General features: G+C 41.0%; 3 protein-coding genes across 3 annotated transcripts in view; 2 read left to right on the forward strand and 1 right to left on the reverse strand.

Annotated features, from left to right (window-relative positions):
• Positions 1 to 200: 200 nt before the first annotated feature.
• On the reverse strand, positions 201 to 2,314 carry mrps24 (mitochondrial ribosomal protein S24). The gene is made up of 4 exons (XM_030768338.1): positions 2,261 to 2,314; positions 1,407 to 1,487; positions 1,068 to 1,179; positions 201 to 696 (listed from the first exon to the last, which is right to left on the reverse strand). Exons 1-4 carry the CDS (start codon positions 2,300 to 2,302, stop codon positions 413 to 415), a joined length of 519 nt encoding a protein of 172 aa, XP_030624198.1. The 5' UTR covers positions 2,303 to 2,314; the 3' UTR covers positions 201 to 412.
• Positions 2,315 to 6,469: 4,155 nt separating this feature from the next.
• On the forward strand, positions 6,470 to 10,077 carry nudcd3 (NudC domain containing 3). The gene is made up of 6 exons (XM_030768330.1): positions 6,470 to 6,761; positions 7,089 to 7,378; positions 7,609 to 7,741; positions 8,020 to 8,163; positions 8,413 to 8,601; positions 9,438 to 10,077. Exons 1-6 carry the CDS (start codon positions 6,564 to 6,566, stop codon positions 9,546 to 9,548), a joined length of 1,065 nt encoding a protein of 354 aa, XP_030624190.1. The 5' UTR covers positions 6,470 to 6,563; the 3' UTR covers positions 9,549 to 10,077.
• Positions 10,078 to 11,394: 1,317 nt separating this feature from the next.
• camk2b2 (calcium/calmodulin-dependent protein kinase (CaM kinase) II beta 2) overlaps positions 11,395 to 20,393 on the forward strand; it is a 48,087-nt gene continuing 39,088 nt past the window's right edge. The window contains exons 1-2 of the mRNA XM_030768325.1: positions 11,395 to 11,456; positions 16,526 to 16,620. Coding sequence (XP_030624185.1) covers positions 11,395 to 11,456; positions 16,526 to 16,620 — 157 coding nt within the window. The remainder of the gene's footprint in view (positions 11,457 to 16,525; positions 16,621 to 20,393) is intronic.

The following is a 20,393-nucleotide window of genomic DNA, read 5'->3' on the forward strand; positions in this document are numbered from 1 at the left end:
TCAAAACAGATTTGTTGAGCTGTACATGTGCGAAGAAAGCCGTTGCTTGCTACGGAAATTAAAAAGCACTGAGATAATCAAATTATATGCAAAGAGCAAGCACTCTTCAGTTAAGAGCGTTATGTCTGTGCAGAGTTCACCAGTACTTTTCAAGGTTAGGAGAAAAAAAAAAAAAAAAAACTTAAATCTGCAATCCAGGGGGAGAAATATCAAATTGTTTTATTGTAAACCAATAACAATGAAGTTTTAAACTTTGAGACTTGGTTATAGGACATCTCGCACAATACGCGGTGTACTAAACCACTCATTGTGGCTGTCATGTGACTTATAATATATTATTTAGATTTTCCAGCACACACAGAAGAATTAGAACCTTCCATTTCACCCATGAAATTCTTTTCCCAGACTGCTCTTAGAGGTACTTGTAGACTGCTTTCTCTTCCAGTGTCTGCACCTCCAGTTTTACGGGACACTTGTAGAAATGGGAGAGCAATGTCTCTGTGTAACCGATGAGGAAATAAAACTTTTGCGGAGGAAGTTTCTGTAACATGAGGGCGCAAATCACCAGGAGATTTCCCCTACGTTTGATCACAAGTTCATTGGCTAGGCACCCTGGAAAAGTGCCAAAGATGAAGCGTCGAATAAAAACATCCTCAATGGTCCTTTCGGCTGCGCCGCCCTCTCCTTTGAGGTTACCTGGAGCAAGATACAGAGATAGAGTTTTAATGCGGAGACTGTACAGCTTGTATAGACTTTACAGAAAACAACAACAACCAAAAAGTAGACAACGGGGGTATTCCAAGTATGTAGTTTAGTCACTAACCCAGATAAGTGAACTCAGAGTAAGTAGTAAACCTCCTAATAGAGGAGCCCCATGGCTTCATGCTCCTGGCAAAACAAAGCCATAGGGCTCTGCTATTAGGACAGGTACGTACTTCGAATACCCCCGACAATTAATGTGAGACAATTGTTTGGATCAGTTATGTAGGATCCTTTTACATCCATGTCATATCTAAACCATGTTAGAGGACACTGAGTAACTGGGAAATTGAAAAGTATCGACTTACTGGTATGTTGAGAAAGCCAACCTTTCCGATGGCCAATCTGATGGGGATGAAGGGCCTGCTCATAAGTTAACGGCCTGTCACCTTTCCCCACACGAATACGAGCAGCACGGTTCTGCAAACACAGAACAGACAGACTAATGAATCACAGTAGTCTTAACTGAACGACATAAAGACTCTTTATACATAAGATATCGGTTAAAGCATGAATTAATTAAAATAAATTAACAAACAGGTTGCAAGCATGTAGATTTGTACAGGATAAAAACACAGAGCGTACCACAAACATATTTTAATCTACTTAGATACGGTTATATTAAAGAAAATAACGGAGTTTTCTACCTTATAGCAAGCTGCGGTTGAGTGAATGCTTCTCGCTGTGACGTTGAGGCATACTGCAGAACTCCATCTGCTAATCGCCGTCTAAGAGGTTAAGGAGACCGACTGTTATTTTAGAACCTAATGTGTAAATGTAGGCAGTATGGTGAACAGTCTGAAGAAACGGGGCGTTCATGACCCATTTGTCGCTGAATATGTGATCACCCAGCCAACAAATCAACCAATCAATCCAGTAAGATTGAAAAAAAAAAAGATAATCTCAAATTATGAACGAGTACTATAGGCATCAAACATTATCTATTTTTCCTCAATTTTCATGGAACTAACCAAATAACTCCAAGAGTAACCCAAATACTCTTAATGCTCCGCTAACATAGAGCAAACGTCATTATCAGTAAGCGCATCAGATAAATAGTGATTTATGAACAACACTAAAGCCCCCTCTAGGCTGAGTGCACGACAACCTAGCGATTTCACAAGGCAGTTAGCCTTTCATGAATTTAATTTAAATTGTAATCTTACGTAAGTTCTACGAATTCCAACAGTATATGGATGACATCCCTGAAAATGCTGAAGTATCATAATTTTAGTTTTTACAGATACAAAAAACCCCAAAGAAATTACATGTCAGTTCAATCAATGTCTAACAAGTTTGACATTCACCCTCGATGGTTGCATCTCTAGTACAGCGACACAAATATGCATCGCCACCGCTCTAGTGCTCAACACGGCTTTTCAACTAATATGCACGTTACATGTCAGTTCTAGAGGAATCATCAGTGGGTATAAGCAAACTGGAGTTTTTATCTTTAAAAAAAAAATATTGATAATAACTGATAATAACTGTGCATTCTCACCGACAAAAGCGTTGCTTGCCTGCCTACCAAGGACGCCGCCATGCTTACAAAAAGAAAAAAAACAACAACGGTTTACTTAATTTCATCTAGCGCCCCCTACAGATTGGGAGCAGGGTGGCTGCAATATTATAAAACACGTTGACCTTGCCAACAGAGCCTCGTCATCGGTTAGCTAAGTGAATGTGACTACATAGGATCTGAGAACATTATTTATCTCTTTTTTTGTGACATTCATTCATAGAAGAAAACCAGTCATCACAAGAAAAAACGAATGAATGTCAATTTTTATGCACCACAGCAAACACAGTTTTGAGAAGACCTGTTGCAGGATGAGACTGAAAGACTGCACGTACGAGTGTGTGAAGCACTGTGTGTGCATGTCTGTGTGCATGTACGAGTGTGTGCCTACTCTAACACAACAACAACCAGTTTAGACAGCAAGATTTAGACAGTTTAGACAGCAAGATCTGGTATTTGCTCTCCAACTTCCTTCCTGTCTGCTCTGGGTGTTCTGTGGTCATAACGCGGGACTTGGTTAATTAATAAAGTATGCATCTGTAGATAATGCATTTGTTGCATTATCTAATGCATCTATCTGCATCTGTAGATATATATAAACAGATATGTGTGATATATATATATATATATATATATATATATATATATATATATATATATATGTGTGTGTGTGTGTGTGTGTTCTGTATAAATGTGTATATCTTGGTAAACTTGGTTAAATATGAGTGGTTGAAATGTACTTCCATCAAAACATAAAGAATGGTCCATTACATAAATTTCAACTTATTCCAAAATATGTGCACTCTTCATTACAGCCTCTTAAGTGTGGTTTTGTGTTTTTTTTCGTTTCCGTCCTCAGGAAGTGTGTGCATTCGCCGAGAATTACCACAAAGTTTTAAGTTCTTTTTTGTAAGTAGCTGCCATGCAAAAAGATCTCCAATGGTGATACGCTTCCAGCAAAGAATGTTTCTGATGGTGAGTTACAAAGGAAGAATAATATATGCAGCTGAGTTAAATAAGCTGAGTTAAATGCTCTGCGTAGTGTTTCCTGTTTGTCCAAAAAGAGGTCTGGTGCCACTTCGTCCATGCTCTTCTCAGCATCTCAGAGCCCTGACAGAAAGTGACAGGATTGGTTCGGTGACAAAGCAAATTTTTTTTTTATAAACGTGAGCCATAAAACAGCCAAATCCTCCAGGGGGGTTGGAGCAGATTGGCTGATAGCCCAACACTGACCTTTGCAAAAAATGCTCTTGACGGGAAGACTTCACAAGGAAACATTTGTAGGTTTAAGGGATTTTGATATTTTGTTTCATTCAGGACAAACCTGCTAGCGGCAGACGGCTGTGGGGCAAACATTTAAATAAAGTGGGAATGATCAGAGTGTTTCTACAGAAACAAACAGAGACTAGATTTAAAGGGTCCATTAGAAAGCTGAATGAGCTCAGTCTGTTCATTTGGCTTTCTGAATGCAGGAGAGACCATCTCCAAGCTCTCAGTCATGAAGATCCAGGTTTCAAGGATCTCACTTTCCTTCCATACGTAGTGAGTGGCAAAGAAAACCCAGGGATCGCATTAAGGGGTCAACCTTAAAATTCCAGTTCAATGCTTATAGTAATTCTGTGAGAGTGATTACTAATTGATTCTCTTATCAGCAAAATTGCAGATTCCCTTGTAGAAATGTACTTGACGTAGCAGTGTTTACCCGTACCCGTGCCAATTGTGTCCCAAACTGATGCCCAGTGAGATCCTGCCCAGTGTGCCTGAGCTGATGAGCAGTAGTGCCACACACACACACACACACACACAAACACATACAGACATGTATGTATGTGCAGGGACATACATATACACAGACGCCAAACCACATTCACGTGCAGTGTCACAATTGCATGACACAGATATGGTTCCTGTTATAGGCCCTACTTTTGCCCTCAGCACCAATAAGTCCAACACTGGTCAGGACCATGGACAGTACCGAGCTGCCAAGCTCCTGATGATGGAAAAGGACAGGAATCTTAGAGCAGCGGCACAGGTACGACATACAAACAGATTTGTGTCCCCCTCAGCCAATCAGAATTACGCATGGGACGCAAACAGGAAGTTGACTGTGAGCATATCAGAAAAGACTTAACGGGAGTGGATGAATTATGGAGTTAATTGGTGTCTTCCCAACTCCTTCAACCAGCGGAACGTGCATGTCTGTCTCAAGTCCCACTGAAATCAACAGAGAGGACAAGGAAAGACCTAAAAAGAAAAAGGAAGCTGGAAGAAATGAGGGAGTGATTACAATAAACTTTTTTTTTTTTTTTGCTACAGCCGCCTAATTGAATGAATTCATTTTCCGTTATAGTCATTATAACATTATTAAAGTTCTTATTGACATGTCGGGCTCCTATAGGTTGAGAGGCCAGTACAGCAGCACGGGTGCACCTCCTCCCGTAATGATGGCCTGAGAGGTGAGGATAAAGAGGATATTCATAAAGATCCTTCCCTTGGACCTCCTAAGCAATATATTTTGCATATATAGTTATTTATAGTGAAATAACTATAGAAAATCTGCCTAATGGCAGGGTGAAAGGTGGGGGAAAAAATAGTTATGGTGTCTGTGAAGTAAGCGGGTGATGGTTCCATTGGATGTTGTCATGTCGTGGCCAGTCTTTGACTGAGCTCTGGTCTGGTTTGATTGTGAAGATGCTGTCACAAGCTGGAGGAGAGAATTAGACGTGTGTGGGAGCTGCACTGGAATGTACAGAAGCTGAAGGAGAACTGTGAGGAGCAGAGGATGAGGAGAGAAAAGGCAGAGCTGCTACTGGAGAAGGCGCACAGCCCACAGGACCGCAGGCACACAGGAGCACAAGCATCACAAGAGTTCAGACTGTCAGCTGCAGATGGACGTTAGTGCAGAGCTTTGCCACAAGAGGGCGCAGTCTTCCTGTCATATTCCCTCGAATTTAAACTCACGAAGGCTTTGTGAGAATGACATAATACTGTGCTCGTGATGCTACAGCAATCATAAATAATGATACTGTAAAAAGATGAACGGGAAATGCAAAAGGAACCGTCATAATAGTCATTGACGTAGAGATCGGGAGAAAATACAACAATTAGGAATTGTTTTAAGCTTTCTGCGATGGACTAGCGACCTGTCCATACTGTTTCCCCGCCTTTCGCCCAGTGAGCGCCGGAACGGGCTCCAGCACCCTGCGACCCTAATTAGGGTAAGCAGCTTTGAAAAGTGAATGATGTTTTAAGCCCTCTGCTCCCTAAAGGTAACGAGTGTCCTGACCGTGATCAGGTATTATAAGTGATCAAATGACTGCTAGAGTCTAGCAAAGTTTCATCTCACAAAACTGGAGACAGTAAGTGAAGCAGGGCACTGAAGGGACTTTCTTTCCTGAAAAATCATTTAGTGAATCATGTACTAACATGTCAATCGGGATAGGGGGTAGAATCTCTTTTCATGAGCGACCAAGACTGTTACAGCCTTTTCAGACAAATTTAGTAGTAGTCAGTCAGCTTGTATTTCTGTTCACAATCGCCCCATGACAAGCACCAGATTTATTCAGATTTGTTAGTAAAGCCACAGACTTTTTTTTACAGACGGGTTCAGTTACAGCTAAAAGACCCTCGAAACACATCCCGAAAAACATCAGACTTGTCATTCTCCCTCAAGTCTGTTTCTCTAAGCTCGTTTTTCGAAGCACATTTAAGAGCGAATTTGACATAATGGAGGAAACCGGTCACTCTCAAATTTTTGACTGTGTATGTTTCGGATCATTTGTGCCAACTCTTCTTTAGGGATCATCATGAATTAGAATTCTGGACACTAGGGGCCTGGGTGTATTTCCAGCACGTGTGCACGTATAAACTGTTTGTAAATATATGGGACAAAATAAAAGAAGAACCTCTACAAGAGTTTTTCTGTCTTGAGTCTGTATGTTGGAAATGCATACTGGCACCTAGTAAGTGCTTAGGATTTTGTTCAATCTAAGACCATCCACTCCAAATATAATTTAATTTAATATCATGTCATTGCGGGACCTGACTCATCATTAATTAATTAGCTCGGTTAGCGAAGTGGTATTTCAGACTTCAGGAGAACTTTTATTATGACAGTTTTCTCGAGAAAATTCGAACCGGAAACACTTTTGGAATCATTGGGTCATCACACTCGTAGCTGTTGTTCTCAGCTCAAAATAGTGACAGAGTGACAATATCTTTGAAAAAAATCTAAAATTCGTTTGTATTTACAGTAGCTAAGGCCTGAAAGTACTTTACTTTGAGAATGTCGTCACCTATCGAAATGACAGAGTTGTACGACAATGCTCTGCTAGGCATCTTGCAACATGTTGGAAACATACAGAATTTTCTACAGGTTTACTTCGGCTTTCTGTACCGAAAGACTGACTTCTACCGCCTTCTCCAAAGTCCAAACGACCGCATGGGCTTCCCACCAGGAGTGGCAGAAAAAATGGTTCTCAAGGTAACAAACCCTAGCAACCTTCCAAGCATGTTGTATTTGTGGCTAGCGCAGTTATGAGCATGCAGTTACACAAGTACCACGGGCCGGCTTAACGCTAGTTAGGAAAATCTGAACTAACGCAAGTTTGTCTTAAAGTAGCAAATGTTCATTAATGGATCAATATCGTGATCAGCTAGTCGTCGTTTCCATTTTATTGGTGCGTAACGTGTCGTACTGCAGTGTAACAGGTAATATCAGCGTCGTGAGATCCCTCTTGTTTTATCACTTAATCTGTATTTATCACTTCACAACAAATGTCACATGGGCCTTCTGATATTTTCCTTCTAGACATTTAAATTATTCGAAAAGATAGCAGCACAAGACAGAGAAAGGGCTCTTCAGATTCAAGAGGAGTCAAGAGCAGCTCCTCCCGCAGTGCAGGAGATAGAAATTCCGTCAGAAGGTCAAGCTGAATCCGAGCAGACGAGAGAGGAGCCCGCTCCTGTATCTGTTCCAGCGACAGAGCAGACCCCAGCGGTCAACCCAGGATCACAAGCCAGCAATGCTACTGCCCAGCCCAGAGACAGTGACCAGGCATCTGCAGTAGCTCCCAGCGCGCAACCCAGTACAGCTGCAGCGTGAGTTCTAGACACTGATTAAAAAAAAAAAAGAAAATCACTCTGTCCTGATATCCTAATGTCAGCTTTTTGATATTAAACATAAAGTGAGGATCATCACTCAGCAGTGAGATTTATGGCATTTCCTTGGGGTTACTCAGATAGTCTTGTTTTGGTTTCTCTCTCTCTCTCTCTCTCTCTCTCTATCTCTATGTGTGTATATATATATCTCGTTTGTTTGTTTTCCACAGAGGGAACGACACTTTTCAGGCTGACCCGGACAGCTACAATGGGGCCGTCAGAGAGAATTACAGCTGGTCGCAGGATTACACTGATGTAGAAGTTCGAGTGCATGTCCAGCCTAATATAGTCAAGGGTAAACAGGTATCTATCAACGGACGCTTTCGGATGCCACCATCTTTTATCTACGTGTGTGTCTTAGCGGCTCTCATGTGCCTGTCATAAGAATCATCCTGTTTAACATTTATACCGTTTCACTTAAGACCACTACAGTGTAATGTGATCATGAGGGCCGTCATTTGGGTTAACTGTACAACACGTCATGTTAAACCTTCATTTTGCTTTTCATTTTGGAGGTAATTTTTTTTTTATTTGTCGTTTACCTGCCCCCCCCCCCCCCCCCCCCCCCCCCCGTGTTTCAGGTGTCCGTGAGCATGCAGCCAGGGAGCGTGAGAGTGGCGGTGAGGGAGGGAGCCGCTGAGAAAGTGCTGATGGAGGGAGAACTCACACACAAAATTAACACTGAAAATTCCCTCTGGAGTTTGGAGCCCGGGCATTGCGTGCTTGTAAGGATCGTAGTGGAGAGAGAGAGAGAGAGAGAGAGAGAGAGAAAAAAAACTTTCTTTTGTGGATTTTAATACGACGCGTGAGAGTAAATTTTAAAGTTTTGCTGTGTTGTCGGTCACCTTTACAGTGCGTGGTGTCAGATGCAAGCCAGTGGCAAACACGATGAATGTTTTGTGTGTGTTGGGGGGGGGGGGGAGGTGGTTTTGATTACATGACAGTGATGTCAAGGTTTTGTTTGTGTGCCTCAGCTCTCCCTAAATAAATGTGGGGAGGTGTGGTGGAGCGCCGTGTTGAAGGGGGAGGTGGAGATCGACGTGAACCAGATCAACCGAGAGCGTTCGATGGCGTCCGTGGACGAAGAAGAGCACGCTGTTCTAGATCGTCTGACGTTCGATTATCACCAGAAACTACAGGGCAAGCCGCAGAGCCATGAAATGGTGAGAGTAGATCGCTGGTCTCTTAACACACACAGCGCTTGAATCTGTGTAAACATGTGGTAAAGTGCCGTCAGAAATTGCAGTAGAACAAACCACATGGACATCATATTAGGTTTGGTTTCAATTTGGCTATTTTTAGATGCACGATGTGTCATCAGTCTAAACTGATTCAAACCAAATAAAAATTACAGTGAAGTCAGGTCGAGTCAGCTTTATTGCCATGCCAACCAAAGGTTGTTAGGAGTTTACCTTGGTGGAGCTCATGACACATTATGACAGTTTTAAGGGTCAACATGGAGTATAATACACATTCAGATGCTAAAACCTTGTATAAGTACAAAGTGCAAAGAGTTCAGACCATATAAAAGTAGGAACATTCAGCAGCTGACCCAGAATGCACTTCATCTATAAAAATAAAATACTATAACAGCTGTAAAATGCTGTTAAAACATTTTAATAAAGGATAAAAATAAAAGCATTAAGTAAAAAAAAATGAAAGAAAGTCTGGATATACATGCTACGTATATTATCCTTCTGAGCTTTTTGTTTACACACCAAAACCGCAATCTGAATAAAATGATCGGTGAGATGTGTTCAAAGGAAAGTGTTACACGGGCCAAGTGAAAGGACAAGCAGTTACAGAACAGTTACAGTTTTGTGGGTATTTTAAATGAGACTCTAATTGGAATCGACCTCGTTCTGATGAATCTGATCCAGGTTTTTATGTAACGTGTTTTATTCCCGAACTAGCGCGTAACTGACTAAAAGAATAGCAGTCCTCTCGTAAATGTAGCCACTGATCGCACGCACGGCTCAGGTTGCTCTCTGTCTTCCAGAAAGTTCACGAGATGCTGAAGAAAGGCTGGGATGCAGAGGGTTCCCCTTTCAAAGGACAGAAGTTTGATCCATCCATGTTTGACATCCCACCCAGCGCTGTGCAGTTTTGATAGAAAGCAGTGGGAGGTGCTAGATAAACACCTCTGAAATCTCCAGGCCACGTCGGACCTTGTGAAACCCGCCAAAATACTACTGCGTCAAGGAGGTGATGCGTAGGAATGGATGGATTGGATTGGATTGGAGGGGTTAGAATTGTGACGATCCGATTTATCCAGTGGAATTGTTAGAAAGCTCTGGAATGTCTGAAAGTTTTTCTTTTCTGATGGTATTTTTGTGACTGTTTGGCATGCTCTGTAGAACTTAAAAAAAGGAGTGGTTTTTTTTTCTTGGTTTTCACTGTTTTAAGCGTGTCACAGAGGTTCTTACTGTGTACATGTTTTGTGTGTATGAATATATATAACTGATAACTTTCTCTCTCTCCTAAACCCTTTTGTCTCTCAGCCAAATACAAAAAGACGGTTGTGTAGGTGCATTTGATATATGAAATTTTTGAGAAGCAAATATGAATTTTTTTTAACATGTAAATGCAATTATTTAAAGAAGACACTATGGCCGAACCGGTACAGTTTGTGAGGTTTAGAGAGGTGTTTTCTCATATCGAGAGTCTCTAGTTTGGTTGAGAGTTTGGCTACGTGTAGAAATATTGGCGGTGATATAGACTTTGCCCTTTCTTCATCAAAATGTGTCATTTATCTGCAGATGAAATCAATAAACTATCTTACAGTAGATCCTACTGTTTTAAAGGAAACTTTTGAACGTTTTTATCGATCACTCATTCCTCCTTCAGCCTTTTTTTTTTTTTTAAATTGTTATCAGAAAGTCCCTACAAATTAAAAATATAACCAGTTATTATGTTCAGCATAACTATCAGTAGGATTCTGGATGCCAGGATGATGTAGTAATATTGGATGAACACACACACACACACACACACACACACACACACAAAAGAACATGTTTAACTTACAAAAGACATTTTACCTTTGGCCTTGATAGACAAGAAGGGGGGATTGTGTCTGAGTGGTGGCTTGCGTGGTTCTCTATTGTGTAAGCTGTTCAGCGGAGGCACTGTGATGTTGGTGCACCTTGTACGTTTTCCACCCTTTTTAGCGGCAGAACTGTGTTAAGAGAAGTCGCTGTGTGCCTCACATTGACTGCCCTCAGCAGTTTTCGTCCGCCTCAGCCGCAGAGATTTGTTGGATTGTCTGATCGAGGCAGTGTGGGCAGGACCACACATTTTGCCTTTCCTAATAGTTAATCATAGTTTTATGTGTATTTAGAAGAGGGTTTGATGTCCCATTTTTTTTTTATCTGTATCTCCAGATTGTTTTATTCAAGAGTCTCTTTGTATTGTTTACAGTAGGCACAAACATGACATAATAACGGTGAATGATGATAGTGGGCTGTATTTCTTAAGCAGTGTCTCCAAGCAAAACACAGATTAAAGAGAAACAAAAAAAATACAGTTAAAATATTTAGACAAGTATTAAGTACATATAAAGCAATTTTATTGTGCAACAATGCCCTGTGCAAAATACCTCACTATGGTTTGATCCTTGAAGGAAGATGTTGCAGGTGTTGAAACGGTGCCACGACGAAGTCACACTCCGCCCCCTATTGGTGAACAGATGCGCCTTCAAGGCAGTTCCAACAGTGCAACGGAAAGCAAGTGTACTGCATTTGAACGGCGCATTTGGTGAGGGGCTGGAAAGGCGGTCAAGCCTGCTCGTCAGCAAACCTCTCCCTCACTCGAGTACATATCAGCATTTTGTTCTTATCCACTGAACCTCAGAGTGCCACGGCACTATTCTCATAAAATCATTTTATAAGTGTTGGTGGTAACCTGGAGGAAAACTACTCGGATTTAGCCACGAACCACGCGAATACACTGGAGACATGGCAACGACAACCTGTACACGTTTTACTGACGAATACCAGCTTTATGAGGAACTCGGAAAGTAAGCTTTTGTTTCACGTTATTCTGATAACATTAATCCAAATGTTTAGCTTCATAGTTGTTGAGGCAGTTTAGTTATTTATCGAGAATTTCGCATTTCGAGCGCGTCGCTGTTAGTGGCAGCGATTGCACACAAGTAGTCTTGTTACCACTCATTATAAAACGTTGAAAAACAGCTTGTCATCCTACACAGTAGATTATTGGAGTTCTCAAGATTTTGGGAGGGGGGGATTTTCAGTAAATTTGTCTTTTACAACAACGCACCCTTTCTCTGCACCTCTCTCTCAGTGCCAGCTGCAGGGTCGCCACAACGTAGCACGCTAGTTGGAGACAGTGACATTTTGAGCTGTCAAAAAGCGGGGCGGCTGTTTGCTGTCTATAATTTGAGTGTGGTGAAGCATGCCTGGTGCCTGACGTTAGGAAATTATTTTGCTCTCTTCCCCCTCCCCTCTGTTAGTATTGCGTTTCTTTGCCCTGTTTTTTTTCCCTTAAATTATTAAAGATCCTCATGTTACCCCATCTCACCATCTCACCACTCAAAATATATTTTGAATTGAGTTTGAATTTTCTACATACACACGTTGTATGTGGGTCGAACATTTGCCGTGTCAAATGTTGACAAACCCCTAATGGACATGCGCGTATATAGACAGGGGTAGAATGTATGAGACTGTGCGTGGGTTGTAGGAAAACGTTGCAAGAAACGTTGTCCCCGGTTTCCATTTTAACAATGTTTTAATGTCGATGAAATATTTTGAATATTGTCTGTGTGTTACGAGCTCACCGGATGTAATATTCTGTTTAAAAGAGAAATATGAAGCCATTATTCAGTGCGCCCAATGTGAGCTGTACCAGTAATAAAATAGTTTCGTCGTTGCCTGTTTCATTTTGAACACAGCATACTCTGAACGCATACACACACTGCATAACTTTTAAAGGGGAAAAAAGAGATTAAAAACTGAAAAAGTGATGTGAAATTTGAAAATGCCGTACTTGCCGTTGTAGACTTCTCTTGCCTCGCACACATAGGCCTACACATTTTCATTTTTCTCTACATAAACACACACCTAATATTTTTTTTTCCATTTCCCGTTGTGATTGTTACAGGATTTGTTGAAATATGATTATTTTACTGGAGCTTTTAACGTTTACAAGAAACTGAAAGTGCCCCATGCATCCACAGCAGTGTGTCTTTTGCACATTGTATTCTCAGCGTTAATGTCAGTCTGCACTGACAGTCAGTAGACGTTCTCAGGGCTCTTAGAGATGGCTAGTGTTTTTTTTTTTTTTTTTTAAGAGTTATAGGGGTGATGAAGATGTGGTCTCACAGTTCGCTGCTCCTCATGTTTTTTTACCACTTCCTCAGCGTGCGGCAGAAGGAGACCCTGTTCAACTAGAATTGCTTAGCTCTTACATTGGCTACCATTGCTTTTTTTCTTTTCTTTTCTTTTCTTTTCTTTTCTTTTCTTTTTGTTAAGGCTTGAGATCCTTATGAGAACTTTGAGTCTTGGAAAGCCACGGTTATTTACTAAACCTAAAGGTTTACGAGTGCTTGCGTGGAATGTAACCTAGACTTTGCTACTCTGTCTTCTGCTTTGTGACGTTGGTAGGCCTAGACAGCCCACAGGATACATACACAGCATATGTGCTCTTCATCAGACTCGAATGCCAGCAAACCTGCCCAGTGTTTTCTTTGCGACTGGTCAAGCTGGCTCAGCCGATAATGAACACAATTGCGTGCACCTGGAATGATCTGTAGGGAGGTTTTGCTTTTCTAACGATTTTTAGGTGAAAGATTCCTCGGTTATTCCCGTTATGGTCTACTGCAGAGAAGACCTCCGAAGCACCTCAGTTCATTTCCTTTTTCTTGTTGTCGTTGCGATGTCTTTTAAGGCGTCTGGAAAGAAAAGAAACGGAGTTTGTGTTCCATCGTTATGGAATGATGGACATAAGGTTCATCATCATAAGGATCAGTGTCTTGATCCCTCTGCGAGGCCATTGATGGAAAAGCTGTCATATGCACACACCCTTTGTGTGTGATCTCATGCAGTAGGTCAAATAAGTAAACCAATCTAATGAAACACAGTACACATACAAACTGTAGATACAAACGAACCACAAAAAAGTTCTGAATCCTCACCAATTCTCTCATAACATGTTGACCAGTCAGTTTTTTTTCTTTTTTTTTTTCTTATGCTCTTAAATATGTCCATATACAGTATGTTTCTGAACCCTGTGAAAGGTAAATCTGTGAAGTCAATCCTATGACTGAGTATGTTAGCAACAATCAAATGAGATTTTAGTCTCACATCCCAATATATTATGCACCTACTTTATTCTTAATGAGAAAAAGGAGCAAAAAGCTATACAGAATGCACTGTGCAAATAACAAAATGTGATTCTTGGTAGAAATGAAATAGCTGAAATTATAACTCTAATAATTATTTAGAATGAAGCCCAATGAAGACACAATGAAGCCAACAAAAAAAAAAACTACAATAACATCTTCAAACCTTAGATTCATCTTGGGAAACTGTTTGTTGTTTTTTTTTTTTGTCTTGTGCTCCTTTTGAAAGCATCAAATTCGTCATTGGTTACCACTCAGGAAATAAGAGGACTCTCAGAATTAGTAAGACCAATCCATGTTGACTTTCACAAGTCAAGAGGTGGTTTCAAAAAAAGTCAAAGATACTGTCACCAGTATTAAATGAAAAAAAAAAAAAGTTTGAAGCAGCAGCGGCATGGCCTGGTATGGGTCACAAGCTTGTCTTCTCAGTGTCATTAGTGGGACAGAGGGTGGAAGAGGCAAAGAGAAACCCAAAGGTCACAGTTGGAGATCTTCAATCTTTGGTTGCATCTTGAGGACCCACAATCCCCAGTTCTAGCGCCATATGCAGGCCTCCATGCCAAAGGGCCTCTTGAATGAGTTGCCTGAGGGGAAGAAAAGGATCTGTTGAGGAAAATGAGCATAAAATGATGTCTGGGATTTGCCTAAACACAGTGGAAACCAGTGCTCTGACCAGATGACACATAAATTGTCATCTGGTCATTTTGTGTCAGAACATGATTACATGAATATACAGTGGGGTATGGTAGAGAACCCTGGATGTTGTGGGTTTGTTCTGTATCTGCTGCTCTGGGGCTCTGAGGTTATTGTCTCTATACTTCAAAAAGAGCAGCCCAGAAAACCATCTACAAAATGGCAAGTAGATGTCTCAGTCTTTAGACTTGAATGTGACTGAAAGTTAAATTTGATTTGATTTTAAAAGGACAGTTCACAAGCACAGACTGATGGACCTTTTAAGGTTACAGATTGGTGGAATTTTCAGAGCTTCCCACAAAATGTTCACCATACTCGTGGAAAAATAGAGATGGTCTAAGTTGGTTTATTTTGATTCTATCCCCTGACAATTTGTCATCTTTTTTTTTTTTTTTTGGTGAGAGTTCTGTTCTTTTCACCATGATGATGTATGGCAAAAGAATTTCAGTCAAATATTTGTATCCCAGTGAAAGAGGAAGTCATGAGATCCCCAGGTTTCATATTAAGAAGCATTATGTTAATACAAATGCTTTTTTGGTTAGACCGTTGAATTTCCTTTTTAAGGATAGATAGGTACATGAATAACTCTGTTTGTTTTGCTGTTAATTTCAAGAAAAGAAAATCCACATGAGTAGATGTGCCAGTTTCGGCCTAGCATAAGTTGTTGATTTTTTTTTTTTTTTGTCCGGCATTTTTTAGTATTTAATGTACTTTGATTAAAACCCTCTAAATTTCATATAACAGATCTGTCAGCAATTGTATTACATTAGTATGATCAGGTCATTAAGACGGATCAACATGACCCTGAGTATCTGGATAAAACACAACCCCTGCTGATATATTTAGGCTCATTAGGAAAGCGGCAGGATCGGTCTGTTCTGAGGCCAGTTGCCTCCAAAAGCACGGCCTATTTATTTCTGTTCATCAAACAAATTACAGATGCATGGGTTGACCCGAAGTCACAGAGGGATGTGGTGTTTTTCTCCCTTTCCGTCTCTGGTTATGCACACGAGTGTTTCCAAGGTCAGGTGTGATCCGTAGGTCAAGCCAGACCGGACGACTCTGCTGGAAGCCTTGCCTTTTTTCTTTCTTTTTTTTTTTTTTCTTTTTTTTTTTTTTGTAATCTTTTTTTTTTTTTTTTCTTTTTAAACTGCAGTATAGCACATCACTGAAGCAGCTCTTATCCAAACATGCCGACAGAGCTTCTGCTGGAGAACCAGCATATGCATTGTGTAACAGCAGCAAGGTGTTCTAAAATTAGTCCGTAAACGGATGACATCAGGCGTTCTCCTTACTGTCCCTGCGTGTTATTGTTACACAGACTCCTCTCAACATATCTGCAGAAAAAATGCCTTCACTCACTATTATTCCTGCTCTTCTGCTCATCTGATAGGAATTTCTCGTTAGGTCAGCAGATAAGTATTTAAAAATGTTGTTGTATTCAGTTAATTCTGTGGTAGTTTAATTATAAATAGGTCATCAAAATAGCTGTTCTGTTGGTTTCATAATCCATACAGCATGTGTACATGTAAATATAAATCCATACTTTATTCTATGGACGGCCTAACACGCTTGGAATCTATGATAGACTTCCATAAACAGCGTCAGGCAGATGGGTTTATACCAGGATGATCTTAGACGTGTATGTTCTTATGAAGTATGCAACTCCAAAGGTTAAATACTAAGTCCAGCGCACTTGGAACCATTTTACACATGTCCATCTGGTTGAGCACGGGAGAACAAGCTCCTGTTCATTTAAAATGAATGATCTCGTCAAGGTGTTTCCAACTTTCATTCTTCTGTTAAACGTCTGTAATAATCACCATGCTACCCAGTAATGATTGTCTCTTTTTTCCAGACACTATGAATGGTCAGCAAAGGAAACACCCAATGGAAAAAAAAAAAAAACGTACAGTCTTCCTTTTTGCCGAACGCTTGAACCGCGCTCTACTCAAATGGATGTTCTCTGAGTGTAACGTGTAAAATATTTGATTTTTAACATCAGCTTCCTCTTGGCTTTCTTCCTTCAGGGGAGCGTTTTCGGTTGTGCGTCGTTGTGTCAAGCTGTGCACAGGCCAAGAGTATGCTGCCAAAATAATCAACACCAAAAAGCTCTCCGCGCGAGGTAGGTGAAGTCTGCTCAGATACCAGAGATTATCCCTCTCTCTCTCTCTCTCTCTCTGTAACATACTCAGCCTTGAGTCAACCATATTAATCTAAGTCGTCATAAACATGACCCCTTTTCGCTGAAACACACCAGTATATATATACACACACACACACACATACATATACATATATACACACACACACACACACACACACACATATATATATATATATATACACATTTATGTGTGTATGTATGTATGTATGTGTATATATATATATATATGTGTGTGTGTGTGTGTATATATATGAGAATCAAAGCTCTTCAGAGGACATAGTGCTTTGTTTTTAGTTCTGTTTATTTGTATGGTATCTCTGAATAGTTTGTATTTATTTCACAAAATGTTTACCTTTTACATTTATGTGTTTCAAAATGTCACTTGATCCCCACACTGAAAGAGGTGGTGTATTTTTGTAGTGTTGTTTTAGATAACGTTGGAAATGTGTATTTTAAGCCATGCACACTTGCTTCATAGATAATTTACTGAGGGTTTTAGTCCAGAGCTGAAGATAGTGGGTTTTTTTTTTAATATGCAAAAAACATGACAGGCAGTAGCATATGATGTCATGATAGTTGATTATTTGACTAAATCTGTTTGTTTCATTTGGACTCCTATGCCCTTATTTACTTTGTTATGTATTAGATTGTAATAGGCTATTGTGGGGTGTGTATGCGTGTGTGCGTGCGAGCGTGCATGTGATGGGTGCGTGCGTGTGTGTGTGTGTGTGTGTGTGTGTGTGTCAGCGTGTGTGTGTGTGTGTGTGTTATAAGTTAGAGGAGCGAGATGATCCAGTGCTTTGCTGCTGCAGGCAGCTCAAGCATGTGGCCTCAGTGTAGACAGCATGTCTGTGTAGCCTACGTGCCTTGAGCTAGGGCCACATCTGAGCTAAACAGAGAGAGAGAGAGAGAGAAAGCGCAATGCATTAGACACACACACACACACACACACACACACACACACACACACACACACACACAAACACACACGCACACTTTTACGTAAAGAGTTTATAACTCAAGCCTAAAAGGTTATTCAAAGGGTTTGACATTTAACCCTGAGGTCCACGAGTTGGATTTTTGCAGTAGGCCTGTAGCAGTTATGCAGTGTTTGTGGAGAGTGATCCAGCTCCGTGGGGCTAGTGCCTGTCTCTGCCTTGTCTTGACCTCCTGCCTCTCTATTGCCTGAGTGATTCCTTTGGCCAAGCCCACTTGAGTGATTTCACTTTCACTGGGCGTTTCTAATACATTTGTCATTGACAGTAGTGTTGAGAATGCCACCGTGAAGATATAAAAAAAACATTATTTAAAAACAAAAAAGCGATATCAGGATTTGTAATAAAAGTATTTGAAATCAAATCCAAATGCTAATCAAACGGATAATATATGTTAATGATATTTATGATACAAAGGGGGGTGGAGGGTGAGGTGTGTGTGTGTGTGTGTGTGTGTGTGTTGGGGGGGGGGGGGGGGGGGGGGGGGGTTGTGTCCATTTGTTGTGGGGGGTGGGGCAAGAGAGCCAATGAGTATGCATTTCCTTTAAAGAAAACGGGAAACGTCATACTGCATTAAGAGGGATTCTCCTGTGACGGGTTCAGTTAGCCAAAGCCGCATAGTCAGGAGACCACTGTGTTTTGGGGTTTTTTCTTTTTCGTTTTTTTTTTTTCTTTTTTTATGTGGTTTATGTCCACACTCTGGAGCACCTGCAATGCAGCACTGTATTGACCTGGATTTAGCCGGGGGTGTCACAAACAGGAGCTTTGGCAACAATAAAACCACGGGAGGGACTGGAGCTCTGTGAGAATGTTTTAGTCAGAGTAACAGCCTGCGATAAATAATAATAAAAATATAGTCTCTCCAAGAGTAAACAGCAAAGAGAAATTTGGCCATTGTCACTCCAGACTTCCCATTCTTCTCTTGAATGAGAAACCCACCCACACACACACACACACACACACACGCACACACACACACACACACACTCAGAGTTTCTGCTGACCTTTTTTTTTTGTAGCTGTTTTTCAAATGACACTGCAGTCGTTTTCGTGGAAAATTACATAAAATCACAAATGCAGGTTTGCAGAAGGGTGTAAAAGACAAACGGAGGTTTAAAAGCCAAAGGGACGTATGTGGTTACGGACAGATTCTCCCGGTCCTTCCGGAAAAATCTGGGATGCCCGTTGTGAGAGACGCTGTCAGTCAGCTAAAGGATGAGAGGGTACAGCAGCAGGAGAACTTGACAAAAAAAAAAAATGTAAAAATAAAAATAAAAAAAAAAAAAACCAGGGAGAGGATCTGAGTCCTCCTTCTTCCCCAGCTGTCCTCCTTTCGCTTCTGAGTGGTGAGGAGGAGCCAGCAGGCCCCACGGCAGGAAGCGTTGGAGCAGAATGCAGGCCTGGGCCACGCGGCTGCGTGCCTTCACTCACCCTGGGCACCCATGGCTCATGTCTGCAGCCCCTTCTGTGCCATGGCTCTCTGCTTCTTTACACTGTGTGCGCGTGTGTGTGTGTGTGTGTGTGTGTATGTGAGAGAATAAGTGAGTGTGTGTGTGTGTGTGTGAGAGAGAGAGAAAGAGCAATACGTGTGCATGTGTGTGCAGTAGCATATATGTGTGAGAGAGTTATTTAGTGTGTGTGTATGCGTTATGCGTGCATATGTGACTGAATGTGTGCAATTCTGTGTGAGAGAGAGAGATAGAGAGAGTGTCTTTGTGTGTGTGTGTGTTTGTGTGTGTGTGTGTGTGTGTGTGTGTGTGTGTGTGTGTGTGTGTGTGTGTGTGTGTGTGCACTTATGATAAGGAGAGGCTGTGGGTGAGGAAACCGGCTGAATGTGGCACTGTGTTTCGCTGGCTGTGTGTGTCTGTGTCTGTGTCTGTGTCTGTGTCTGTGTCTGTGTGTGTGTCTGTGTGCATGTCTGTGTCTCTGTGTGTGTGTGTGTGTGTCAGACACTTGACCCTCTCACAGGCAGGAAGACCGGTGTCACGCACCATCACAGACAGATTAAAAAAAGAACACCAGGCCTTATGAATTATGAACAATCTCTTTCTATTTCTGAACCACAGAAAATGTCGCCGTGACGCAACACTCTCCCTTGGTATTATTGTCAAGCGTAAAGCAATTGACCTAACTTAAACTCTTTGGAGATATATAAAGATATATATATATATAAAGATATATATATATATATTTGTATATATATATATATATATATATATATATATATATATATATACCCTCTCTGGAAAGGTAGTGGAGTGTGTTTGTCCCTGTGAGTTGTTCTGTGGTGCACGGTGACGTTGTCTTCTGCAGTCTGTTTTTAACACTTTTCTCATGCAGTGACTCTTAACTGCACTGTATGCATTATGTACATTTCTGTTTACGCACATGCACGCAGCACTGAAACTCACTTTTATTAACACCACTAGAACTCTGTTTTTCTTTTTTTTTTTCCACACACTTCAGTCACATCAGCGATATACCAGTTTTGGAAATTGATCAAAGAAAATAGCAGCACTTGAGTTAAAAATAACTACAGATATCGCCGTTGGAAAGTTCCGTGGCTTTGTCGTGATGGTTATCTTTTCACACATAAAAAAAAAAAAAAGTTACACTCGATTGACTGATTTTTGCTGTGTATGGTATCTGTGTGTGGACTAACTCTTCTGCTTGTCCCTGTCTGTGTGCAGCACCTCTCTCTCTGTTTCAACCCTCTGCAATAAGATCATTCCAACC

The sequence above is a fragment of the Chanos chanos genome, chromosome 3 (genome assembly GCF_902362185.1).
Source record: "Chanos chanos chromosome 3, fChaCha1.1, whole genome shotgun sequence".
NCBI classification, from domain to species: Eukaryota; Metazoa; Chordata; class Actinopteri; order Gonorynchiformes; family Chanidae; genus Chanos; species Chanos chanos.